General features: G+C 47.1%; 1 protein-coding gene across 3 annotated transcripts in view; it reads left to right on the plus strand.

Annotated features, from left to right (window-relative positions):
* Positions 1–27765, plus strand: part of CACNA1E (calcium voltage-gated channel subunit alpha1 E) — a 494249-nt gene that overhangs the window by 89210 nt on the left and 377274 nt on the right. For all 3 annotated transcript variants that reach the window (XM_083621522.1, XM_083621521.1, XM_083621523.1), the window contains exon 2: positions 24287–24761. In XM_083621522.1, the coding sequence (XP_083477648.1) occupies positions 24310–24761 (452 nt within the window). In that variant the 5' untranslated portion in view covers positions 24287–24309. The remainder of the gene's footprint in view (positions 1–24286; positions 24762–27765) is intronic.

Consider the following 27765-nt stretch of genomic DNA (forward strand, 5'->3'; position numbering starts at 1 on the left):
GCTTTTATTATATATGAGTGCTCCCCCCCCTTAAAAAATGGTTAGGGGTACTCTCATTTTCCTACTCATATTGAAATTGTTGTTGTTGTTTTTTAGTCGTTTAGTCGTGTCCGACTCTTTGTGACCCAATGGACCAGAGTACGCCAGGCACTCCTGTCTTCCACTGCCTCCCGCAGTTTGGTCAAACTCATGTTTGTAGCTTCGAGAACACTCTCCAACCATCTCGTCCTCTGACTTCCCCTTCTCCTTGTGCCCTCCATCTTTCCCAACATCAGGGTCTTTCCCAGGGAGTCTTCTCTTCTCATGAGGTGGCCAAAGTATTGGAGCCTCAGCTTCAGGATCTGTCCTTCCAGTGAGCACCCAGGGCTGATTTCCTTCATAATGGATAGGCTTGATCTTCTTGCAGTCCATGGGACTCTCAAGAGTCTCCTCCAGCACCATAATTCCAAAGCATCCATTCTTCGGCACTCAGCCTTCTTTATGGTCCAGCTTGAAATTTATGGTCCATATTGAAATACTGCGCCTCAATAAGGCCAAACTTAGGTTCACAAAATGTTTAGGGCTATGCATCCCCCTGCGGGACCCCTCCAGAAAAAAGCACACACACACACACACACACACGCACCTTGCCTTTTTACTTCACCCTTCTTTCACCTTTGTTTCACTTTACCCACAGTTTCAACAAAACACTTCTTTTTACACAGTGGAAAATTTCAAAGAATCTTATGCTCTGTCTGAAAGATAGTCCTGCTTTTAAAACTGAACCTGCCATTACTTGGAAAGAATCCTGGCATTATATTTAGAGACAACCAACCAGCACTAAGACCCCTCACTCATTTTCTTCTTCATATAAAAAAACAATTGTAATGGTTCTAGGGGTTGCTCTTGCGTAAGTTGTCGCCACACCTGGCTGGGTTACCTGGGTGAACCCTTTCTGTCCGAACAGCCACCCATCCGTGGCTGTCTCAATCGCTGGCAGAATCCGTCAGTGGGCGTTTCTTGAACTTCTTCCAGCAAAGAAGTTCTTTGACGCCGAGTCTCCTCCTACTCTCCCTGCGCGGAAGTCTTCTGCGCAGGGAGGGTGTGGGCAGCGGAGGACCCGTGCTCTCCCCGCTGGTCTCCGGCGAGGAATCTTGGAGCCTCCTCTCTGATTCCCCCATCTGCCCCCCTTCTCCACTGTTGTTATGCTGATTTCCTTCCCCAGCAGATGGGCTGCCTCTCTCCCTCCTGGGACCCTCTCCTGCATCCCTCTGGAGCCTTCCCTCCGCCTCTGGCTCCGATGGCAGTTCCCTGACAACAATGTTTTCCCACAAAGATTTCTTGTGCAAAGCGGGTTGTAGATGGACAATGTGAAGATTTCAGTGGTTTCAATTTTAATATAATATAATAAATTAAAACACCTTCTTTCCTTTCCTTGGCTTTGCTTTAGTCATGCTAGGTAGTGGATGTGGGAGGAAAGTATGAATTCCCATGACCCACATCGGCTGTATGCTAAACTGACTCTCCAGTAGAAGAGAGCCCCCCAGTAGCAAAGTTTAAACTCACAAAGTTAAGCAGCACAGTGAAGCATTAGGAATGTAAACTATTAAACCTTTTACATATCCCCTTTAGTCCACTTGCAAATTGGGCTTTGCTTTCTACTCCTGTTAGCACTGAACAGACCACTCACTGTTAAGTAAGTTTAAAATGTTTTACTTACAAAACATTTCAAAGGTCTGATTCATGCATTTATCCAAGTTGCAGCAAGGAGAACACAGGCAGATTACTCTTTGGATAGAAGAGGCAGAGAGACAGCGTCAAACGTGGTAAATAAGCTTGGAGCTTGCTTAGGGACATCTTCATTGGTCAGCTACATGGCAGGGAGAGAGAGAGAACAGGAAGATAAGACTTCACTTCCTCCCTTACTGGGAGTCTAGGAACACAGCTCTACTTTCTTAACCCCTTCATGTACTAACTAGCCCTATGCTTGTTAGTTGTATTTGATTGCAATCTACCACTGTGGGGTCTTCAGAACTAGAGGAAGGAGCTTAATTTTTGTGTGTGGATTCTTTCTGAGGTTTGGCAGGTGCCCAAATGCAAGAAAACAGCATGCATGTGTACCAATGGCCCTCATGTTACCAAGGCCAGACTCCCGTCTTCTGAGATCTTCCCTTGACTAATAGCGTTTTGTGTTTTGTCCTTACTGTATGTTAGGGGAGATTTTGTACATTGCTTCACACAGTTTCATGTGCATAGACAACAGCTTCAGTTTCCAGCCCCATCCTCCAGGTCTCTGAGTACGGCCTGGATTCAGCCTAACTTTAGTTCATCTAAATGCAAGTGCCATGAACAATAAGGCAGTGTTTCATAGAGTGCAGCTGGTTTGTTCTTTTGAATTCATAAGTAGGGCAGCATATTGTGGGACAATCTGTATTTTTCTAGCATATATTTTATTTAATCAAAAGAACAAATAAGCTTTTTGCTTTTAAATCATGTTATTCACGGCAGCTTGCTCTTAATTTGGTCGTTTTACAAGCTACAGACCTAACAACACTTACCTGTAGGGTATTTCTGCATAAGCATGCGTTGGGTTGCACTGTATATCGTCAAAAAACAAAATGCATGTGCTACCAAAATGCATGTGCTACCATTTCCCCATAACTGCCTATTCTTGTAAGGCTGTGCATTTACTCCTTTTCCAGTGCACTCTCACTACTGGTGTTCAAAGTTGAGTACACATGGAATAGGCATTTGGCGTTATTTCAAGTGCAGGAAAACAGGTCAGGTAATGATCTGTACAGCGATGTAAACCATGGCTTGAAACACAGTGTGGAGGAAGGGAGGGGGGGAAGAAACTTAGTGCCACTAATGTGTATCCCCTGAGTTGTCCTGTATGGTTTTTGAGTTACAGCTAAAAATTCATAGAGCATAAACAGTGTGAATTCAAAGATTCTCCAGTGTGAGCCGTGAGATTCTATTATACTGTAATGGTTTCACAGTACAATGATGTGCATGCCTACTCAGAAGTTAATCCCATTGAATTCCAAAGGGCCCTTGCTGGTATTTGAGCCTACGTGGAGCCTTAGTCAGCTTCATAGCTCATGGGTAGGCAAACTAAGGCCTGGGGGCTGGATCTGGCCCAATCATCTTCTAAATCCGGCCCATGGATGGTCCGGGAATCAGTGTGTTTTTACATGAGTAGAATGTTTATTATTAATATTTAAAATGCATCTCTGGGTTATTTGTGGGGCCTGCCTGGTGTTTTTACATGAGTAGAATGTTTATTATTAATATTTAAAATGCATCTCTGGGTTACTTGTGGGGCCTGCCTGGTGTTTTTACATGAGTAGAATGTGTGCTTTTATGTAAAATACATCTCTGGGTTATTTGTGGGGCATAGGAATTCATTCAATTTCTTTTCCAAAATATAATCTGCCCCTCCACAAGGTCTGAGGGACAGTGGACTGACCCCTGGCTGAAAAAGTTTGCTGACCCCTGTTCGTAGCTGAAAAAAAATTTGTAAATATTCAAGGACTGGACAATTTCTTAATTTTGTTTGTGCAGCAATTTTTGACTGAGAAATGTCAAGGCAAATTTGCAACTTGATACCTCGGAATTTAAATTTTGAATGTGTTAGACTTGCTGTTTCTCTTGACTGTTTTTACACTGGCAGGTTTCAAATATGACATCTCATAAGCTGCCAACTGTCAAATGTTAATTACCACTGTGTTGTGGTTTGTGTCCAAGACAAATAAATGTGAACTGAATTATCGCTGCGTGGTATCTATCAAATGTTGTCAAACAGTAAATGCTACAGAATGTCAGCTTCAAATATGGGCAAATGTTATTGCATGCCAACCATCAGGTATTGCCATATATTATATGCTACTGGCAGAAGTCTTTTAGGGAATCTGGGATGTTTGGAAGCCTGGAAAGTATACCTCAAAGAAAGGAATAGCTGAAAGATTGCTAATCTACCACTAATGATCTTCCTCTACAATGTTGTGCTCTGTCATGACTCTGACATCCTCCTCATAGGTTAAAACCATGGGTTGGCAAACTAAGGCCCACGGGCCGGATCAGGTCCAATTGCCTTCTAGATCCGGCCCGCGAACGGTCCGGGAATCCAGGCAGCTGGCATAGTGCGTGTGGGGGCGATGGTTTTTACGACTCAGCCAGGCTTGGGGGTCAAAAGTGAGGCGGGTGGATGCTTGAGACAAGCCCCTCTCTGTCCATCGTGTGCGTGCAGCAATCTTTTCTTCCGGGGTGGGGAAGCGGGAATGACCGCTCCCCGCTTAAAACGGGGGGCGCCCTTTGCGTGGACGCGTGCAGCCCCTAGATCTGGAGCGGCTCCATCAGCATAGGCTTGGCTTTGCCTTCCCTCGGGTGGGATACCTGGAGGTCTCCGCCTACCTCAGTCAGTTGTCCAATCCCACCTGGGGGAAGCGTTGCCAAGGAGACCAGGCCAGGTAGGGGAGGGATTACCTGCCCACACAATAGAGGGAGGATCTTACCTGGGAATCCTCACTTGGCTCCAGAGCTTCTCCCACCCTACCTACCCTCAGTTAATGTCTTATTTTGCAGGTTAACTTTTCTTCACAGGTTTTGCAGGTTAACTTTTCTTCACAGGTATGCGGGCGCTGCTACGTTAAGGTCGCTGTTAAAGGGCCAGAAAGGAATTTCTCTGCATTGGCAGGTTTCGCCTTTCCCGTAGCAAAACGTCACAACTTTGGCGGTATCAGGCCTTGGGCGGAATCCTTTTGTCCATCTTCCTCTTTGCGGCGGCGATACCAGGGTTCCCCGTTAAAGGGGTTTTCTGAAGGGAGGCTTTGACCGTACGCCGAAAGGTCGTCATTGCTCTCCCCTGCGGCGGCGGCGTTACGGGGGCGGCTATCTCTGCTTGAACATATGTTCTCCAGAGCCGGCCCATCCCCCCCACACACACTGGATAACCCTGATGCTCCCTAGGTCCCCGGCGGGGGACTGGGGAGGGAGAACGCCCAATGCCTGAGCCAAGGTCTACCCACATTTGAAATTTAATAAAGTTGTGGCCAATTTAATCCCATAGCACGTTGTCTTGAGTCGTTATTCCACATGACGGGGGGACCGCGCGGGATCTGGGGACTCCGCCTGTCCACGCAAAAGGAGCCACAGTTCGGATTTCCACCATGGAGCTGCCAGCAACTGACCTCAGGAAGCGCAGTTGCGGCGGTGGGGGTTGGAGATGCCTCGGGAGCGATGCCCCCTAACAGAAATCCTCGCTACGCCCATTGTCAGGGACGTCCCTTCCCAGAGCGACAGCGAAGACTCCGGAGAGGAAGTGGGGCAGGCTGGGGAAAGCAGAGGCTTCATTCCTTCCCATACTGAGAGTGACGCAAGCCCCTCGTGTACTGTAATGCCAGTTGTAAATTCCAAAGACAGCGTAGGGCAGACAGAGGCTGCTTCAGAGGAACGGTAGCCTTTAGACGTGGCTCAGGAGGGAGATGGGCAGACTGTCCCTGTTATGTACTGAGTTGAATAGGATCCAAACTGCAGCAGTCTGATTGGTCCTAGAACAATAGGATCCAAAGGCAGCAGTCTGATTGGTCCTAGAACAATAGGATTCAGAATGCAGCAGTCTGATTGGTCCTAGAACAATGCAGCAGTATGATTGGTTGGCAGGAACCACCCAATCATGCTGCAAATAAAAGTGAATCCACAACCTGATTGGCTTACAGTAGAATTCCGGAATTAGCCAATCATGTGCAGCCCATTGTGTAAATAATGTATATAAAGCAGATACTTTGAGGGGACATTCATTCATTACTCCTCACCACTATGAGCTGAATAAAGAGCATGAAATCACTTTGCGACTGAGTATATTTCAGTCCCTATGGACATGGCAGAGGAGTAGAGTCCAGGCTTGGCATCAGTTCAACAGGAGGAGGAGAAGAACCCGCCTTTAGTGAGTCCAACGTCCTCATCAGAAGATGATTGAGCTGTGAGCTCGGACTAAAACTACTGTGTAAAAAGGTAAAGGTAAAGGGCCCCGGACAGTTAAGTCCAGTGGCGAACGACTCTGGGGCTACGGCCCTCATCTCGCTTTACTGGCCGAGGGAGCCGACAATTTTTCTGGGTCATGTAACCAGCATGACTAAGCTGCTTCTGGCGAAACCAGAGCAGCGCACGGAAACGCCGTTTACCTTCCCACCGGAGCGGTACCTATTTATCTACTTGCGCTTTGATGTGCTTTCGAACTGCTAGGTTGGCAGGAGCTGGGACCGAGCAACGGGAGCTCACTCCGTCGCGGGGATTTGAACCGCCGACCTTCCGATCCACAAGCCCTAGGCTCTGTGGTTTAGACCACAGCACCACCCTAAGCATAATAAACCCGCCAGCTTGCCGCGTCTTTGGTGTGAGAGGGACATCGTAAATCCTGACACCCATGTTGGCACATCATGGGGGGCTGGGCCTCGGTGGTGGTGGCCTCTTCCCATCCTGACCCACTCTCTAGCAGCTGCTACAAACTGCCCAAGGGAGGAGGCCGGCAGCAGCGGCCATGCAGAGGCAATGGGGAAGCTTCCTTGCAGCCACCACTGTTGCTGCTACAGTCCCTGAGGACAAGCACCAACAGCCTCTCCTCCTCCCTGAGTTCGGTGGCAGTGGCATTGGTGGGAAAAACAGGGACATTCTTGGATCAATCAGAAGCTGGGATGGCTTTCGTAATTCCAGGACTGTCCATGGGAAATAGGGACACTTGTTCAGTAGGATGTCCCTGTTTTCATCTGCTTTGTCTTTGTTTTGCTTTTCTGGCTGGCAGCACTTGCCAGGATCAGTCCAATCTGAACTCTTACCTCCGGGCACAGCGGCCTACTGCCACAGGCTCTCCGCTTCTGGGTTGGTTGTGCCATGCAAAGAACAGCTTTGCATTTCCAAGTAGCTGTGTGCGTTGTGCTCTGAGCAGCTTCCCTGCTGTTGGAGCCTCCTAGCAGTGGCATAGCGTGGGTTGTCAGCACCCGGGGCAAGGCAAGTAATTTGTGCCCCCTAACGCGTGGATTTGCGCCCCCTAACCCGTGGATTTGCGCCCCCTAACCCTAACCCCCAGATGTTGCGCCCGGTGCGGCCGGCCCCCCCTGCACCCCCCACGCTACGCCACTGCCTCCTAGAAGCCCAGGCACGACAGGGCAATTTACAACTTGGAAAATTAAGATAAGAAGTCTAGCAGAACTGTTCTTAGTCATTCAGCCACCTAAGAGGCCCTGAGTGGCCCAGTTCTTTTGTAGGGGCTTGTTGGACTTAATTCATTCTTATCCGTCTCACCCTTTTGCGCTCTTTCCCCTCTCGCTCTGCCTCATTAAATGAGTTCTTCCCTTTCCTCTCACCTGCCTGTGACCAGTGACTAATGTGCTGTATGCTCAAATAGAATGTGCGGGGAGCAGAAAAATAGATTAGCTGCCTTGATAATTACCTGGCCCAAGATATAGTGGAGAACTGAAGTGATTTAGACAGCTGAGAGACAAGCAGAAATTCTGGAGTGGCAGGAGACAGGTCCAGGCATTCGGGGGGTGAAGGCAGATGTAGCGTTTTAAGAGCAGTGACATGGTTTGAGAGTGACATTGCCAGCCTCAAACACATACGCTTATGACTGGCTGGCGCTGATGGGAGTTGTGGTCCGAAACATCCGGAGTGCGCAAGGTTGGCAAAGGCGGATACGAAGTGTAGTCTAGTAAAGTACAGGGATGGAGTCGAGACCTAGGGCTTTACATGCAGAAGTTCGTGAGATCCCCAATTAATGCATCTTAATCAAATCAGGGAAAGATTTCTGCCTTGAGGCATTGGAAAGCGACCATCAGTCTAAATCAGGGGTTCCCAAACCCTGAGTTCAATGACCCCATCAATGAGCTTACTAAGCAGCATCGACTTCAACCCAAATCATTTACAATGTCCTGAAAAAGTCAAGAAGCATCAATATAAGAGGGGGTTTGGAATTACCATACTTTCCCATCTATAAGACGCTCCCATGTATAAGACGCCCACTATTCTGGGGGACTGAAATTTCAGAAAATGGGAAATGGCAAAAAGCTGTTGAGCTTTTTTTGGGGGGAAGATTGCCCAGAGTTCTGAGCTTTTTTTGGGGGGGCGGGATTATGCAAATAATGCCTCCCGACAGTCTGCTCACCAGCAGAAGCTGCCAATTCCCTGCTCAACTGCCGCGTCGGCCAATCAACACCACCCATTGACACAGCAACCAATGAGAAGCACACTAGCCACTGACAGCCATGGCAGCAACCAATAAAATGTCCACCCTATGCACTATTCATGTATAAGATGACCCCCACTTTTTAGCATGGTTTTTAAGGGGAGAAACATAGTCTTATACACGGAAAAATATGGTATTCCTTTGACTGGTAGACATCCGCCTGTCTCAGGAGACAATGGAGGAGTGTGCCTTTTGGGGTGATGCCAAATGGGTGGAAGGTTGCGGAGCCTGTTATGGCTGTAGAGTCCGATATGGGAGAGACATGTTTCATTGCAGCTGGGGCAAATAAAGGTGTCTGGTTTCTCTGCTGCAGGTGCACTATGACTTTTCTTCTCCCTGCACTCCTTCCAGCGGTCATTCCTCCTCTGGTCACTGTTGTGAATGCCTGACCTGTCTGTCTGTCTCCAGGTATTACAATCACATGCAAGGGATTTTTTTTTTTTGACGCTGCAAAAATAATTGTATAAAAACAACTAACTAAATTTTCGTCACTATATCTCATAAACTTATTTTCCATCCCTAGGTCCTTTTCAACCCTATTCTGACCTCCCAGGTCTTTTTCCATCCCTTGTACGATCCCAGCGACTGTCAACCACTTCAGGAAATTGACAGTGTCTGTGGGACACTGGACCGCCCCCCTGCTGAAAGGTTTGCTGACCCCTGATCTAGAGAAAAAAGAGCAGAAGCTGCTCTTTGGTGGGAGAGTAAATTATTGGGTTGCAATCCAGCAACACTAGACAAAGGAGGGGCGCAGTCCAGTACCAATTCTCTCCCTACAATGCATTTACCTGTTTTGCAATTAGAACGCCTAATCTAGCATGAACAAGACAGTTTTGAGTAAGCTGTTTAACTGAATTATTAGATCGAAAGATAAGCCGTTCAGCACATGTGTCTGTTTATTCTGCTTGAAGTTCCAGAAACCTAATTTTCCAAATTGTGGCATTTTTCTTTTGAATTGCAGTAAATGAAAGCTGCACTGCTCGCCCCATTTGCTCCATTATAGGTGATGGATCTGGTACCATTTTGGTTAGCAAGGCTGGGTAATTTGACTGATGACATATTCTCTCTGCTTTGCTATCTTCTTAATCAATCCGTTCCAGCAATCTTCTGTTTCTTCCTTTCTTTTTCCCCCTCCTTCACAGTTTTAACACCGATCCCTTCTTTCCTGACACAGGGTGCCACCAAGTTGTCACCATTTTGCAGGAGAAATTCAGGCACAGTTCGGAACTTGTGGCTTGTGCAGTGAAAGGGCTATGCCGCTCAAGCACAAACAAATCTGCTTTTAAAAAGAATGGGACTTTTTGAGGTTTGGAAAGTGATGGGGAAAGCACTGGAAAGCATGGGTTGCACAAATGACTAATGGGGAGATATATGAACACCTCATAAGCAAATGAGGATGAATTTTTCATTGTCATATAACCACCTTGAAAACAAATCAGAAGGAATGCTGTAGCCTTATTGGAGTTCACCGACTGGGTCTGCGTTGCTCCGGCACAGGAGGAAGGAAGTCAAATGACACCAAGGTTGGTTCAAAGAAAGAGTTTATTCTGCTCTCCGGATAGCAGAAGGCACTTGCGTGGTGAGTCCACAGCAAGTCCAAAGAAATAAGAAATTTCATGCAGTATATATATCCTCCAGGCACCTTCTCCCTCCTTCCCTAGGAATCCAACCACGTCAGCCTATGTACGCAGGTTGACATCAAAACGACCTTGACAGATTAGAGAACTGGGCCAAAACAAACAAGATGAATTTTAACAATGAGGAATGTAAAGTATTGCACTTGGGCAAAAAAAACGAGAGGCACAAATACAAGATGGGTGACACCTGGCTTGAGAGCAATACATGTGAAAAGGATCTAGGAGTCTTGGTTGACCACAAACTTGACATGAGCCAACAGTGTGACGCGGCAGCTAAAAAAGCCAATGCAATTCTGGGCTGCATCAATAGGAGTATAGCATCTAGATCAAGGGAAGTAACAGTGCCACTGTATTCTGCTCTGGTCAGACCTCACCTGGAGTATTGTGTCCAGTTCTGGGCACCACAGTTCAAGAAGGACACTGACAAACTGGAACGTGTCCAGAGGAGGGCAACCAAAATGGTCAAAGGCCTGGAAACGATGCCTTATGAGGAACGGCTAAGGGAGCTGGGCATGTTTAGCCTGGAGAAGAGGAGGTTAAGGGGTGATATGATAGCCATGTTCAAATATATAAAAGGATGTCACATAGAGGAGGGAGAAAGGTTGTTTTCTGCTGCTCCAGAGAAGCGGACACGGAGCAATGGATCCAAACTACAAGAAAGAAGATTCCACCTAAACATTAGGAAGAACTTCCTGACAGTAAGAGCTGTTCGACAGTGGAATTTGCTGCCAAGGAGTGTGGTGGAGTCTCCTTCTTTGGAGGTCTTTAAGCAGAGGCTTGGCAACCATATGTCAGGAGTGCTCTGATGGTGTTTCCTGCTTGGCAGGGGGTTGGACTCGATGGCCCTTGTGGTCTCTTCCAACTCTATGATTCTATGATTCTATGACATCACATATGTTCCTGCTCTGGTATTCTTAACCATAAAAGGATCTTCCTTCCTGTACTTCTGACCATAAAAGGATCTTCCTCTTCCTACTCTTATCTTGGAGGAAGAGGTCATCATCTCCGAGAACACACTCTGGCTTTGTTCCCGGACTTAGGTCTGTGCCTCAGGGTTGTGGTAAGATAAGACTTAGAGTGTCATCCCTGTTTCACTTTGGAGTGGACAAGGCCATCCTTATCGTCACAGACTGATAAAGGAGAGAGCCTGTGTTCCTGTTATGCATTTGCTCAACAGCTCAAGTTAAAGAATTTTAGAAATGCTAAGAAGAAAGGGGGGGGGTTGAGTCAGTTTTAAACTGACTGCACAGAAACCCATTTCTTCAATGCCTGGATATAGACTGGATATAGTCTAACCTCTGTGTAAGCTTTGTGCAAGCCATTCAGGGTGACTTCTGAATAAATAGTTTGTCCGGAGGTGCCAATAAAGTCCTGACCAGCAATTCCACAACATAGTAGACCACCACTCCTAGGTGGTTGGAGGTAGAGATTGACGCAACCTGTATATATATATAGTTTGTGGCCAAGCAAACCAAGGGAATGGCCTTTCGCTCTTGCCTCTTTGTACAGTTAATAGCTGGATATTTTATTTAATAAGCCTCAGTGGCTAGAAAGATGTTTGCTCTGATGAACACTTGTGGCTGGTGGCTACCAGCTGCTCCACACATTTCAGCTGCTTGGGTAGGGTTGGAGAGCAACTATTCGGTAGTTTGGATTAGTCAGCAAAGCAGACAAAGGTTGAGTTTCTTGAGCGGTGCAGGAAGCCAGAGCAGGCAGTCTTGCTCTTTGCTCTGGGGAGAACTGAGGGTGATTTTATGTCCAGCGTTGTCTGCCTGGCTGCCTCTCTATAGCAACTGGGACACTGGCGGCGCTGGCGTCTAAACCACTGAGCCTCTTGGGCTTGCCAATCGGAGGGTCGGTGGTTCAAATCCCTGTGGTGGAGTGAGCTCCTATTGCTCTGTCCCAGCTCCTGCCAACCTAGCAGTTCAAAAACACGCCAGTGCAAATAGATAAATAGGTACCACTGCAGCGGGAAGGTAAACAGCGTTTCCGTGCGCTCTGGCACTCGTCACGGTGTCCTGTTGTGCCAGAAGCGGTTTAGTCATGCTGGCCACGTGACCCGGAAAGCTGTCTGTGGACAAACGCTGGCTCTCTCAGCCTGAAAGTGAGATAAGCACTGCAATCCCACCCCATAGTTGCCTTTGACTGGACTTAACTGTCCAGGGGTCCTTTACCTTTTTTCTTTTTTCTCTAGCTCCTGCACTTGTAAATAAGCATATATTGCAGGGAGCTCATAAGCCAAGGATGGGGATTTTCAGGCCCAGTCCTCTCTCTCTGGTCCTCAGGACTTTTCCCCAGCCACCCACCTCTCTCTAGGCAGTGCCCCTCACTAGGCCTTCTTCACACCCTTCTTGGGAGTTTTTGCCTGGCTGGAATGTCTCCTGGAACTCTGCTTCTTCCTTGCCTGGGTGGAGGATAAAAAAGGGTGTGCGAGTCTGTGTAGGAACTAGCCTACTGTGCAAAGGCAAAATCCATAGGAACACCGGAAGCCAGCTTATACTGAGTCCGGCCTTTGGTCCACCTCTCTTGAAATACACTCGGAGTCGAGAGTGGATTTCATGCTCTTTATTCAGCTCATAGTGGTGAGGAGGAATGGAAGTTCCCCCAGAATGTCTGCTTTATATACATTATTTACACAATGGGCCCCATGTGATTGGCTATTTCCGGGATTCTCCTGTAGGCCAATCAGGTTGCGGATTCACTTCCACCTGGAGCTGGACTGGGTGGCTCCTGTGGACCAATCAGACTGCTGCATTCTGGGTCCTATTGTTCTAGGACCAATCAGACTGCTGCATTCTGAAGCCTATTGTTCTAGGACCAATCAGACTGCTGCATTCTGGATCCTATTGTTCTAGGACCAATCAGACTGCTGCATTCTGAATCCTATTGTTCTAGGACCAATCAGACTGCTGCATTCTGAATCCTATTGTTCTAGGACCAATCAGACTGTTGCATTTTGGATCCTATTCAACTCAGTACATAACGCCGCTCAATATTATCTATACCAATAGTGTCCAAACTTTTTTCAAAGAGGGCCAGATTTGATGAAGTGAAGGGCCCTGGGGGCCAACCAAAGGGCCAACAACCAAACTTGTTGAACTTTTTTTTAGGATTGAAGTTGTTAAGGTTTTTTTTTTAAGGATTTTACCCCAGGAAATAAACTGCCACAGGGGCCAGATTAAAGCGACTGGTGGGCTGGATTAGGCCCCTGAAATGGACTTTGAACATGCCTGATCTACACGGACTGGCGGCAGCTGTCCAAGGTTTCAGTCATGAGCCTCTCCCAGCCCTACGTGGAGATTCCAGGGGGTTGAATCTGGGATGCCTGCATCACAGATAATAATAACTTATTACTTATACCCCACCCATCTGGCCGGGCTTCTCCAGCAACTCTGGGCAGCTTCCAACAGGATACTAAAAACACAATAAAAGATCAAACATTAAAAACTTCCCTAAACAGGGCTGCCTTCAGATGTCTTCTAAAAGTCAGATAGTTGCTTATTTCCTTGACATCGGATGGGAGGGCATTCCACAGGGCGGGTGCCACCACTGAGAAGGCCACCTGCCTGGTTCCCTGTAATCTCACTTTTTGCGGGGAGGGAACTGCCAGAAGGCCCTCGGAGCTGGACCTCAGTGGCTGGGCTGGACGATGGGGGTGGAGACGCTCCTTCAGATGCTCTTTGACTGAACTACAGTTCTCTCCCTCCCTGCCACATTAGTTCCACCAGAACTATTCGTTGTTGTGGCCACTTTAGTTGCCTCTGCCTTCCCCAACCTTCGGCATGTTGCCTTCAGAAAGTAGCCCAGAAGGGAATGTGGTTGGAAAAGGTTCTCTGTCTCTGTCATGAGCCTTTGGGTGCACACTGTTTTCCCAATGCTGTTAGATCTTGCCCTAGGGTTGCTTCTTTTGATGTGAGAAATATCACCCCAGAGGCTGGATTTGCATCTTTGAGGATGGAAATGACTGTGTATTCATCTGTCTGTGAAAAATCCAAGCAAGATTAAGCAGATCTGTTCTGCTAGTGCTTGGGCAGCTAATGATGTTTGCTCCAAAGCCACTTAAGAAAGCCAGAACGGAGAAGGTGGATATCCCTTCTTCGTTATATTTTGGCTGTTTGGCCGTAATAATAAACATTCAAACCTTCTTCAGTAATTCCCAGGCTGCATGACTGAGGAGAGCTGCCAATGCGCTGCTGCATGAAGGAAATCCATTAAGCGATTTAAAGGTTCTTTTCAGACCGAAGGAGTGAACCCTCCTCGAGGGGGACGCAGCCCAGTTTAAGGTAGTGATGTAAAAATTGAGGTTTGGCTTTTGCTGCCCAACTCCCCATGAAACTCTGAGTCCCCTAAGTCTTTGATCGGTCAGAGAAGAATGGATGGAGGCAGGATCCAGTGGAAAGCAAGGCCGATACAGCGGGACCTCTAGTTGCGGACTTAATCTGTTTCGGGGTTCCGTTCGCACCCTGAAAAGTCAGCAACTAGAGCACCTCTTCTGCACATGTGCGCGGCGCGATCGAGCATTTCTGCGCGTGTGAGAAGCGCACAGATTGCTTCTGCGCATGCGTGGGCAGCGAACCCAGAAATAAACACTTCTTGGTTTGCCGTGTTTGTAAGCTGAAAGTCTGTAACCAGAGCGGAACGCAACACGAGGTATGACTGTATTTATTTTTCTGTTGCAACAGAGTTTCCTTCCCTTCTTCCAAGGAGGGTGCAGGAACCTTTAAAGACTTTGGACATTGCCCAACCCCCTTAGCCAAAGAGCACCCCAAAATCATCATAAATACATCACAGAAGGAGGCGGTCTACAGCAGAAATCCGGTTTGCCAGGATACCTGATAATGGTCACTGATTGCATTACCTGGGCAGCCTGGCCATTCTTTTGTGACGGTTCATACTTTAGTTCCTGAATCCAGGTCACAGGCTCACCCTGTTCCTACACAAATATGCCCTTAAAACAGGACTTGTAAGTGAAAAGGCAATGGGAAGGCTTTCTCCATTTTTTTAAAAATGATATTTATTCAAAATTTCATCAATACATAAACAAAAACAAGAAAAACAGAAAAATGCAGCAAAAAATAAAACAAGAAGAAAAAACCAAAAAAGAAAAAAGAAAAATACACATCTCAAATTACAACTTTTCATTTGCTTATTTCTTGAACTTCCTCACACCTCCCTTTTTGTATTCTAGTTTAATTCATTATTCCAGCAAATTCTTCCCATGTTTCTCAATTTTAATTTAAATAATTAATCTTCACAATCTATCTTGTTTATTAATTCAACATAACCTTTCCCTCTTTTAATTTAATCTGTAATTCAATTTACCTTAATCTCTTTAACCTTATCTTATCTTAAAAATCTTCAAATTTCAAAGTTTACGTCTTATTCATTCATATCTCCTTAAATCATTTCTACTAAAGCCAATTTAGTTCCTTTCCGGCATGTTCCCTGGTGTTTCATTAATGTTACACTGATTCCAAAATTAACAAAAGAATTTCCCTTGATATCTCTAATTTTTGTCCAACGTCCCTTCTTCCTGGTTTCGGGTCATGTCAGTCCTTTCAGTCCATTACTTCCAGTCCATCAATCTGGTGCTCTAATATCCGAGGCCCTTAAGTCTCTTCTAGGCCCCTTCTGCACAATTTCTTGTCCTTGTTTGCGCTTACACAGTTCTTTGTCTGTTGTTGATTTCTTAGGGAGTGGGTCTCCGGAGGTTTCCATCCAGTAGTAGTTTCCCTTTTCCTCTGTCAGACTGGCCCCTTCCCCCCAGTCCCACTCCCTGTCATCTTTGTAGTCCAAAAAATATTTCTCCAAAAGATAGTTATTAACCTGTTTCATAGTCCCTCTAGAGTTAAGAGCTTCATTTACTTCAAACCCATCCCAGCACTCTCCAAGTTCAATCTTCCAGCGCAGTAACCTTTGTTCCTGCAGGACTTTGAATCCCTCCTTTTGTGTTGTTTGAGGAGTAATTACTGCCTCTTCCTTCTTCATCTGCCCTTGGACTTGTCTTGTCAAGCCAGTTTCTTGAATTGGTTGTTGTGTAACTTCTTTATCCTTATTCCCTGTTAAATCATATTCACTGGCGACAGTACACATCAAGTCCAATTTTTCATGCATCAAATTCATTTTGTTCTGCAGCTGCTGCAGCAGGGCATTTGTCATACCAAGGGCAGACACCAAACATTCCTTCCAACTCATTTCTGTTCAAGGTCAGACAGCAAGTCCCACGATCCAAAAACTTGCAGCTGTAGATCCCAGATAAACAGCAACAGCAAACTGACAGGCTCCCTCTAGGGGATACAAATTGAAGCACAAACAGAGGACAGTCCAGCTGAAAAATGGCGGTGCTTAAGAGGGGAGAGCAGGGGGCGCAGGGCCCCCCAGAAGTGAGCAATGGACAGCAAGCTGAGCAGGTGCAATCCTGATCCCAGTCTTTCCTGCAAGGCTGAGATGTATAAGCTGAGATGTATTTCCCGTTAAAGCACAGTAATAATTTCCAAATCGGCACCTCTATGTATAAATTGGCATATATGACTGTTGTGCAGTTCTGTGCCCTCTTTTGACCCCCCCCCCACTTTGTTGCTGATGCATTTTCTCAGTTTAGACAATGCATAAGCAGCAACCCTACAGCCTGTTGCATCTATGCATGATAGAGGGTGATTCTGCTGCAATGGGGGAGACTGAGGTTCCTCTGAGGATCCTGTACATTCTGTATCAGCCTGAATCTCCCTGCCCTGGGATTGTCTCCTTTTGAGAAGGAGTCATCACATTGTACGATGAAATTCAGAGAGTGGCATCCTCTGAAGACTGGTAATTTTTATTCTTATACCCTCGGTACTTCAGACTGCAGTTTAGAAACATGTGCCGCATATTTCAGGCTCATAGTTGTCAACTGTCCCTTATTTGGTGGGACAGTCCCTTATCCCAGTGCCATGTCCCGCTGCTGTCCCTTATTGATGATGTCCCTTAAATAAGCTATTGAAGGTAATGGGGCCCTTTCTATGTCCAGCTGTCCTTTGTCAACAACAAATTGTTGCTTTTTTTGTGTTGAATATATGCTATATGGTCATTTATGGACCTAATAAGTATCTAAAGCCATTTGCACGCAACAAAATATGTATTTTATCAAAGCAATTGTTGATCCCTTATTTTGGCTGCTGATCCCTTATTTTTGAGGCTGCTGGTCCCTTATTTTCAAATCTGTAAGTTGACAGCTATTTTCAGACTTTAAGGGGGTCTTTTACCCTGGTAAGTGTGTTTAGGGTTGCAACCTTATTGAAATGGCCCAAGCTATGTTCTCGCAAGATGCTTTAAAGCACTCTTCCTCCATTGCTCCATTCTACATGCTTTGTGCCACATGAATGTGAGAACAGAGAAAGAGCAGAAAGTGAATGCGTGTGCTAAGCTTCTGATAATTCCTTTCTCCTTTCCAAAGCAGATTATCCCATATTGCTAATTCCAAATTCGTTTTGTTCTAATTACCAAGGAAACCCTCTGGCAGATTTTTGTGCTTGGAACCACCCATGGCCTTAAAGGTCTGTTGCATTATTTCACCACTGATGGTATACAACAGAAGACAATATTCTGGGGATCCACTGGGTGTCTGGACCTGCTATTAGACAACTGCTGTACGCTTTTTGCTCTGCATGACCTGCTGCTCCCACCATGTGTCAGGGGTTCCCGGCTGATTGCCCAGGAAAGTATAAAGACAAGGAAAAGTTTCTTACCCTCCTTTTTTTTTCCAATATTTACAGAGGGAGGCTATAGAACCCAGCCTCTTGGATAATGGCGTTGTCCCGAGTGAATCTCCACCCCTCCCCGTCTCTCCCACTTCCTCATTCGTCTCTCCTACAGGTGCTGCTACGTGCCCTCTGTCTTTGAGCTCTTTGCTCTCCTACTTTTAAGGCTCGCCAGGTTCTGGGAGATGGAGGGTCTGGGATGCTTTCTAATAACAATGTGTCAGCTGGGTGTTGTTCTGACTCTCCCAGCTTTCCCTCTCATCTGCCTCTGCGCTGCCACCTCCCTCAGACCCCTGTTGTAAATCTATACTGTCTTCTTCCTCTTCCTCCTCCCTGGGAGGGTCAGGATGGGGAGGCGGTTTCCACCATTCCTCCTCTGCTGGGTCCCTGACACCAAGCCTCTAAGTGTTTCATTAACCACATTGAAACTCTGTTTATTCCAAATGGAAGAGAAAACCTGATGGAATGTAAAGCTATTTTCAATGTGTTACATGATCTTTGACATCCATTTTGCAGCCCTGGCTAGGCTGCCCCACAATACTGACTGAGGGAGCCAACTGCCTTTAAGTACTGAGTCAGCTGACTAATGTCCGCCATGGACACTTGCAACTAGCCCATGGCATAATGAGTGTTAACAGGTCCTCTTTGCAATGGACCCTTTAGTTGCCACATTGAGGTTTGCCACCAAAGGGATAGATTGCCACAAAGCCTTTTAGGTTCCTCCAGATAATCTAGTTGCCGTTCCCAGACCCCCACAGCACAAAAAGTGAAAATTCTGTGCACAGATTGAAAAAACCTGCCTTTGATGGCCAACACACACAAACAATCGCAAGGGGATATTGTGGAGTGGCGCTCTCCCAAGTCCATTTTATCTTGGCTGTTGTTGCTTCATCACATGCCCAGTTTGCAGCTCCAGCTGCATTCTCTGTGCCAACACAAGTAGGTGCAATTTCACAACGCTGCATGGCCCTGCTTCAAATTTGGCCGTGGCCCACTTGACCTTTGCATCCACCAAGGCAGTTTTGTTGCATCAGCCAGCTCCGAACCACTGTCATTGCTCCAGTCAATTTGAAGTGGTTCAGAGATACACCAGGCTGCCTTTCTTGATGTGCGCGATGTTTCTCTCCCCTTCCGGCATCTGGCTAAGAAATGCAGATGGTGCTGAAACTGTTTTAACTTCTGCCACCACGCAGGGCGTCTCTTACACAAGAAAGGTGGTGGTGCCTCTCTCAGACCCTCTGCCAATTGTCTCCTGTAGATAACAAGACAGCATCATTAATCCTTTATGGGCTTTGACAGCTAAGCCTGGAGATGCTCAGGGTGTTCCTTTTGGCAGGCGATGCAGCTGTTCTTTAACTGCTTCCTGGCATGCCCCAGAATTCTAGCACGGAGGAGAGAACTTAGCAGGGCTCTGCCTGCTTTAAAGAGGAGCTACTGCTGTGCTAGATTGTGGGTTTCCATCTCCAGCTCTTTATTACCCCCTCGGCCACACTGGGTAAGCAGCAGGTGCAATTATATTGTCCTGTCCTTTCTTGTTGCTGCTGCAACTCCCTCTTTCAGCTGTGTTCTGGGAAAGAATGATTCACAACTTTTGCCTATGGCAGGGTTGGGGAAGTCTCTGGCATATTGGGGTGTGTGTGTGTGATAGCAGTGTGAACATGGGGAGGCAATTTTAGCCCACCATTAGTGGTCACCCACAATTAACCTACCTATTCCAACCCCCCCCCCCCAGTCTGGATCCCCCCCATAAATGGCAGAAAAAACTACACCCGTTAATCTTCTCACACAAAAACCCCAGGAATAAACCCCAAATACCTACACCTACCCTCCACAGTAGGAGGGTGGGGAATCCCCAACATAGAACTATGCTACATTGCCAACCAAGTGTGCCACATAATCCCATACATCCTAGAAAAAGGTAAAAGGTAAAGGACCCCTGACAGTTAAGTCCAGTTGCAGACGACTCTGGGGTTGCAGCGCTCATCTCACTTTACAGGCCGAGGGAGCCGGCGTTTGACCACAGACAGTTTTTCCCGGTCATGTGGCCGGCATGACTAAGCTGCTTCTGGTGAACCAAAGCAGTGCATGGCAACGCCGTTTACCTTCCCTATTTATCTACTTGCACTTTTTTGGCATACTTTTGAACTGCAAGGTTGTCAGGAGCAGGGACCGAGCAACAGGAGCTCACCCTGTCGTGGGGATTTAAACTGCTGACCTTCTGATTGGCAAGCCCAAGAGGCTCAGCGGTTTAGACCACAACACCACCCGTGTCCCTATGCATTCTAGAAGGCAAGGCTAAACGATGGGTACGCCTGCAGAGAGACATAATCGAAAATACCTCCACCACAGCATGCCCATTCCTCCCAAACAAGCTAAGGAAAATCCCCACAACACTAAACAGGTTCACACAGGCCATGCTTAAAGCATGGAAGGAAGACGCAGGTAGACTGTCCCCAACCCCATCCCCACTAACCCCCTGGCACACCACCCACTATTCCACCATGTAGCACAAAACCTCCAGATAAAAACCTGGCAAGCCAAAGGTTTATACCTCCTAGCAGACTTCTACAAAAATAACAAACCCATATCAACACAAGAAGCAATATAAAGTTCTGATCGTGGTGAATATGATGGCCCACCCGCCCCCACCCAACAACCACCACAACAAATATGACAAAGTAGACTTGTGTCTCCTTAAAGTCTAACAAACCTATTATAGCATAAGCTTCTATGGAGCATGGTCCACTTCTTTAAATGCATGAGTTACAAGTACAGTGGTACCTCAGGTTACAGACGCTTCAGGTTACAGACGCTTCGGGTTACAGACTCCGCTAACCAAGAAACATTACCTCGGGTTAAGAACTTTGCTTCAGGATGAGAACAGAAATCGTGTGGTGGCAGTGGGAGGCCCCATTAGCTAAAGTGGTACCTCAGGTTAAGAACATTTTCAGGTTAAGAACGGACCTCCAGAATGAATTAAGTTCTTAACCCGAGGTACCACTGTATGGTGCTATTTTTGGGCATGGGAATTGTAAATGGTGAGGTCAAAGAGAAATGAATTGCAGAAAATACAGAGGGAGTAGGAATTATGGAGCTAACAAAGGCAATTTGCAAAACGCTTGTTGATACTGCAGACATCCTGGCATAGGTAAGGCAATTGACACAAACAGTTGTACCAATTCAATCAACAAGTGATAGCGCCCAGCTTCTTGATCTGTTGAAATTCAGCAGTTCCCTTTGGCAGTTTCTTTGCAACTGACCTGAAGGTGGTCATTTTTTGGAGTGTCCTGGGCAGTCAAAGTGTTGTGCCACCCCCCTCCCTGCAGTTTTTTTGAATACTGCAATTCATGGTGTCATCTTTGTGTCTGTTGATTCTTTTCTGTAGAGATGAAACGAGGGACCTGGCTAGCCCTGTGGAACCATGCTTGAAACAGTAACACCCCACCACCACACTGCTAAAGTGTACTGCTTTGTGGCTGATAATGCAGCAGGATTAGGTAAAGGGTAAAGGGACCCGACCCCTGACCATTAGGTCCAGTCGTGACCGACTCTGGGGTTGCGGCGCTCATCTCGCTTTACTGGCCGAGGGAGCCGGCGTACAGCTTCCGGGTCATGTGGCCAGCATGACTAAGCCGCTTCTGGCGAACCAGACCAGCACACAGAAACGCCGTTTACTTTCCCACCAGAGTGGTACCTATTTATCTACTTGCACTTTGGCGTGTTTTCGAACTGCTAGGTTGGCAGGAGCAGGGACTGAGCAACAGGAGCTCACCCCGTTGCGGGGATTCGAACCGCTGACCTTCTGATCGGCAAGTCCTAGGCTCTGTGGTTTAGACCACAGCGCCACCCACGTCCCAACAGCAGGATTAAGGGGGAGTTAAAAACGGCACTGCTCAAATTGTGGGTTGACCACCTCCCTCATTCCTCCCTGTCCTCCCAATGGTTGCTTTGGGGAAGAAGGGAGGGTGAGACCTCTGAATGAGCTTTTTCATGATGAAGATGCAGCAAAGGGACATCAGTACGATAAGATTCCTTCCTCACCAGTGGAGCATCCCTAGACATTACCTAATAGACAGTAAAAGTGGTGACAGTGAGACTGGCATATCAGTGTTATCCTTTGGGTCTTGTTCCACTTGTGCTTTTGAGTTAAGTTAGGAGCCACCCTCATTTACAATGACTCCTGATTCCACATGCTAAAATGTGCAGACTGGATGTCTGAAAGATGAACAGGGGAGGGATGTCAAGTTAGCTGATGAGGCTCCGGAGAGCGGTGACATTTCATTCTACCGAAAAAGGTTGTGAGGTCTTTGGGGCTGTATTGCCGATCTCTGCACTTTGGGAAACAGACTATGGCAGCACCCACCACCCTCAAACTTCTAAGTAACCTTTCCTGTATTGTGTTCTCTGCCAAGGAATTCCTGGACTGCATTCCACCCACCTGCAGACACAACCGGGGACTTGAACCAGGAGCCTTCTGGTCTTCATGCAGAGGAGCTAGTTGGACCATATGGCTGATCTGGTTTAGTTCCATGGCTTCCTTTGGTGGAAAGCTGCCTTATTGCTCAGAGGAGTCCTGCTAGATTCATGCTCCTTGCTCCTTACTCCATTGCATTAAAAATCTGCTCAAATGCCGCAAAGAGTCATTCTGTCCCACTTCATTCCAAAACCTGCTGACTCATTAACAGTGTTGTCCCTGCAAATGTGCTCAGGTGGGGGAATGAGATCCCACAGTACACAAGAACCAAAACAAACGCTGCAGGTAACAGGGGAGAGCTTTGTATCTTGAGGTACAGCACCACCTACTGCTTGAGATACCATCTTGCACCTTTCAACGTTTGTGTCAGTGAGCAGAGAGGCACCAGTAAGGGAGTAAGCAACTATCGCTGGGAAATGTTAGGAAAGTTTTGTTCCAGGTCGCCTGATTTAACTGACCACTTCATCAAACTTGAATTTATATGTTCACTGCTGGAACTCTTTATTGTAGGGTGCTATTTTTCCCCCGGAAGGTTTTGCATCAACAGATCAGAAGGTTTTCAGAAGGTTTTGCATCAACCAATCGGAAGGTTTTGCATCAACAGAGGACCCCACCAGTGTTGGGGCTGTCTATGGAAGCATGGGGGAAATGGTAGCTCAGCTGCTTAGATTGTTGGTTGCAGGTTCGATACCCATATGGGGCAGCTGCATATTCCTGCACTGTAAGGGGTTGGACTAGATCATTGGTTGACAATTAGGGGTCTGTGGAACACACCTGGGGGTCTGCGGCCCCATCCTTTGCCTCCCCCAACTAAATTTTTGTCATTTCTGATAATCGAAAGGTGACATGCTAATCACCTTATGACTTATTAATGGTGGTGATGATGATGATATGCTGTATCCAGCTATGTTTAATGGACCCAGACTAGGGCTTATCCACACTTTTGCTTGACCCATATTTGGATTGGCTTGTGTACACATTAATTTCCTTGCCTAGTGTTGTTCTGTGGCTGTGCCTTGCGAAACTCCTATCTCACCCGCTGAATTGAAACTCACTTAAGCACAAAAACACATCTGATAAGATTCAGTTCGGCTCCCACAGATCCATTTTCTCCCCCCTCACACCCCAAATCCATGTTAGAAAAGGCTATTGAACTCCCTGAGTCACCTCTCTCCGAGAGTTGGAAAATCCTGCCGTTCATCAGGCACAGAAAACATACAGTGGGATGTACAAAGGTGTTTTTTGTGGTTCTGGTGGGGAGAAGGTGTGATCCAGGCCACATAGTCCCTTCACAAATTCACTGAACCCTGATAAGAGGTTGGTGTGTCATAATCTGTTTCTTCCTCCCTCTTGGTAGACAGTGTTCCTCCAGATAACTTAATTGGAGGAGTAAAAGCTGCAGGTGCAGTTGACTTGAAGGAGCCATACATAGTCCCACAAGAAAGCAACTTGCTCTATAAATGATAATATACGACATTTCCACTGATAATGCTTCTTACTTGCCCAAATGGGACAGGGGCAGATTTTGGTGATGTGGTGCGCTGAGTGAGGGCAAAATATGCCCTGTGCCCCTATTTCTTATTTTCACAATCATTCCTTTTGGTACGCGTGGTACTGATGACTGAATACTGCTTTCTGAGTTGAAACTTGCAGAAATGTACTGGGAGCCAATGTTGGTCTTTCAGGAACGGTGTTATATGGTCTCGGCAGCCACTTCCAGTCATCACTCTAGCTGCCGCCTTCTGGGATTAATTGTAGTTTCCTGGTCATCTTCAAAGGTAGTCCCACGTAGAGCGCATTGCAGTAGTCCAAGCGGGAGATAACTAGAGCATGCACTACTCTGGCGAGATGCCAGGGGGTTGAACTTGAGCTCTTTTGCATGCAAAACATGGTACGTGGGATACAAATTCTGTGCCCAACTACATTTGTAGTGTGTGTGTGCCTTAACCTATGTATGTCCTCTCCTAACCCTTGCAGGCTAGAGAACATTTCATATGACCCTACTGGAGCTGCTGGGTAATGACTGTGGCATTTCAACCCAACAGGGCCTTGATCCATGGTTATTTTTCTGCTTTGTGTTGATATTTTTTGAGGGAGACAATTTATAAAGAGGGCAGCGTCCACTTCCAGTTCTGCAACCTGAATCACCCCCCGCTCAAAACAGGTCCCAAAAAAGAATTCTGCTGGTAACTCTTCTTGTCCTTCTGTTCCTTGTTCCTAGAGTGATGTTCTGCAGCGGCGTCCATGATGTTCAGCCTTGGCACATGCTCTCTCAGCGCTCACATGCTCCCCGAATCAGGCTCTTACCCTCCCGGCAGCAGCCCTGAACTGGACAGCGACTCGCAGAGGTGCATGCTGGCCCTGCCGGAGGAAGAAGCATGGCGGAAGCACCGGCTGGGTTTGATGCAGCCTGCTCAGTCCTGCAGCCTGCTGGAGCCGGAGACCTTGACGGACACGCTCGTCTCGCGCACCACCAGCTTCGACGGCCTCTACGAACTGCGCTCCCAGGAGAGGGAATCCAGCTTGGGGTTGGAGGGCGGCAGCACGTTGGATGTGGGGCAGAGCCAACTCATCCCTGTGAGCCCAGAAGTCATCAAGCGCCGGCGAGGGGGCCTGATTGAACAGCGGGATATCATCAAGGCGCACGAAGCCCACAAGATGCAGAGCACGCCGCAGGCGAGGCGGAAGGAGTGGGAGTAAGTACATGGCCGAGGTCACAGACTGTTCCTCCCCATCCTCTGAGATTGGCAGGGAAATGGGCTCTTTGTCCCCTCCTTTCCAGAGGTGAGATTTGGTGGTGGCTTGGAGCAGGGCCTTCTCAGTACAGTCGTACCTCAGAAGTCGAACGGAATCCGTTCTGGAAGTCCCTTCGACTTCCAAAATGTTTGGAAACCAAGGTGTGGCTTCCGATTGGCTGAAGGAAGCTCCTGCAGCCAATCGGAAGCCGCGGAAACCACGCCAGACGTTCAGGTTCCAAAGAACATTTGCAAACCAGAACACTCACTTCCAGGTTTGCGGTGTTTGGGAGCCAAAACTTATGGGTGCCAAGGCGTTCGGCTTCCAAGGTATGACTACATTAGAGCTGGGTGATACCTGGTTTTCTACATCGTGATATATCACCAGCTAAATATTGTGATATTTTAATATCTCACCAGGGCTTTTTTTTCATCCTGAACTCGTTGGAACTCAGTTCTGGCACTTCTCAGGTGGGCATCATTGCCGTTATAAGAGAACAAGGGAGGTGTTCATGTTGAGTTCTGGCACCTCTTTTTTCTAGAAAAAAGTACTGTATATCAGTGTCTGAACTGAGAATGGAGCTATGTAGAAACGTTGGCTGGTTTCATGGTTTCCCCCACATTGTGATTTTTGCATAGCACGTACATGCACACCTCATGATTTGCAATATATTGCCAGGTTAAAAACTATGAAACTGATATCATGATACAGATTTCAAACCGGTTTTGGATGGCATCTTGCCCAGTCCTTCCCAGTAGCTGAACTGGTGCTGCCTGGGAGTGTGGGGAAGAGGCCATGTCACCATTCACCATATTTTTTGCACCATAAGATGCACCTGACCATAAGACGCACCTAGTTTTTAGAGGAGGAAAACAAGAAAAAAAATATTATGAATGAAACAGTAGATGTATGATTTTTGTGGTTCATGCTGTGGCCACAGACATGTGATCTGATGGTGAATTTGGGGTGACCCAATGCAAAAATCCTGAGGATCCATGTGGATCCATATTTTGTAACCACATTTTTGCACCATTGCAGCCCCAGGAAACAGTGGGTGTGCGATTTTTTTGGTGCAGGCTGTAGCAATGGACATGCTATGTGATCTGATGGTGAATTTGGGGTGACCCAATGTAAAAATCCTGAGGATCCATGGGCTTTTACCTCCCCGCTCCCAGGCAGCCTCTGCTAAGTCCCTTATCTCTCTTCCGATCCCACCGATCAGCTGTTTCCTTTCAACACTCTCTTCCCTCTTGTTTGCCTTAGTGTCTTTTCCTTAGCTGGAGCAGTTTTTTGCTCCTCCTTTTCTTCTAATTTCACTCCTTATTGCTTTAGTCTTCCTGTTTCCGCCCTTTGCAAGTTTGCTGTCTTTACCTCCCCCCTCCCAGGCAGCTTCCTTTATCTCTAGCATCCCTTATCTCTCTCCCTGATCAGCAAACGATCAGCGGCTTTGTTCCAACACCCACTTCCCTCTTTTCAAAAAAGAAAAAGAAAAAGAAAAAAAAGCATGATCTGCTTTTTGCCCCTGGGCAATTCGGCTCCAGGGACCACGCATTCACTCCATAAGACGCACAGACATTTCCCCTTACTTTTTAGGAAGAAAAAAGTGTGTCTTATGGAGCGAAAAATACAGTAATTCCAACTTGACTGTTTGTATGGGAGAGAGTTCTTTCACCAGCGTGGGCCATCTGGCTTTGCTTGATATTACTGTTGCTACGGAGTCACAATATGTTTATTCAGTATTTGGATTGTTAAGTTCTACTTTTTGTACAGCACATGCCTTACATGCAAATTATCCCCTGTTCATTCCTGGTCAAATTCAGGCAGGGCTGCCCCAAAACCTGGAGTGACTGTGGCAGTCAGTGTTGATAATAGTGACCTGGATGAACCAATGGTCTGGCTTGGTTTAAGGCAGCTTCCTGCGTACTTACCTGATTTTATTGTGTGATGCCTTGCATTTTGAGTAGAAGAGCATGCAATAAATTTTAATAATGCCTGGAGGGAGCAAGAAGTCACTGGAGGATAACTCCTTGTTTTCAGATGATAACCTGCAGCATCACAGGAGGTATGACCGTTTGGAGTCTTCCCAACTCTACAGTTCTCTGAGCTTCTTCATTTCAGTGCCTGACCAATGTGGTAAAGGTAAAGGTAAAGGGGACCCCTGAGCATTAGGTCCAGTCGTGACCAACTCTGGGGTTGTGGTGCTCATCTCGCTTTACTGGCCGAGGGAGCCTGCGTACGGCTTCCAGGTCATGTGGCCAGCATGAGTAAGCCGCTTCTGGCGAACCAGAGCAGCGCATGGAAACGCCGTTTACCTTCCTGCCGGAGTGGTACCTATTTATCTACTTGCACTTTGATGTGCTTTCGAACTGCTAGGTGGGCAGGAGCTGGGACCGAGCAACGGGAGCTCACCCCGTTGCGGGGATTCAAACCACCGACCTTCTGATCAGCAAGCCCTAGGCTCTGTGGTTTAGACCACAGTGCCACCCGCGTCCCTCGACCAATGTGGACATCACATCAAAATGCAACTCTTGTTCACATCTCCCCACCCAGTCTTCTCTGTCTGCACTCAACCTGGGGTCAGTGATCTCGAAGAAAGCTGTGCCAAAAATATGGCAGCTGGACAACATCTTCAGGGTGAAGTTGAAGCTCCATCCACAGCTTTCTAAGAGCACCAGAAGCTGCCTTCTACTGAATCCGACCATTGGGCCAGCTAGCTTGGTATATGTTGTCTGCACAGACTGGCAGGGGCTCTCCAGGGATTTCTTAGCCCTACCTGGAGATGCCAAGGGTTGAATCTGCCACTTTTTGCATTGTGAGGGCAGGGCTCAGAATGTTTTGGTGCCCTATGCTCCCATTTTGAAACAAACAAACGGACAAAAAAATGCAAAACATTTCCCAGGCTGGATGGATTTGAGTTCTGATCTGATCTAATGCAAGGTTACCAGATGTCCCTGTTTCCTGGGG

Source organism: Podarcis filfolensis (genome assembly GCF_964270895.1).
Source record: "Podarcis filfolensis genome assembly, chromosome: 6".
In the NCBI taxonomy this organism is placed as follows: Eukaryota; Metazoa; Chordata; class Lepidosauria; order Squamata; family Lacertidae; genus Podarcis; species Podarcis filfolensis.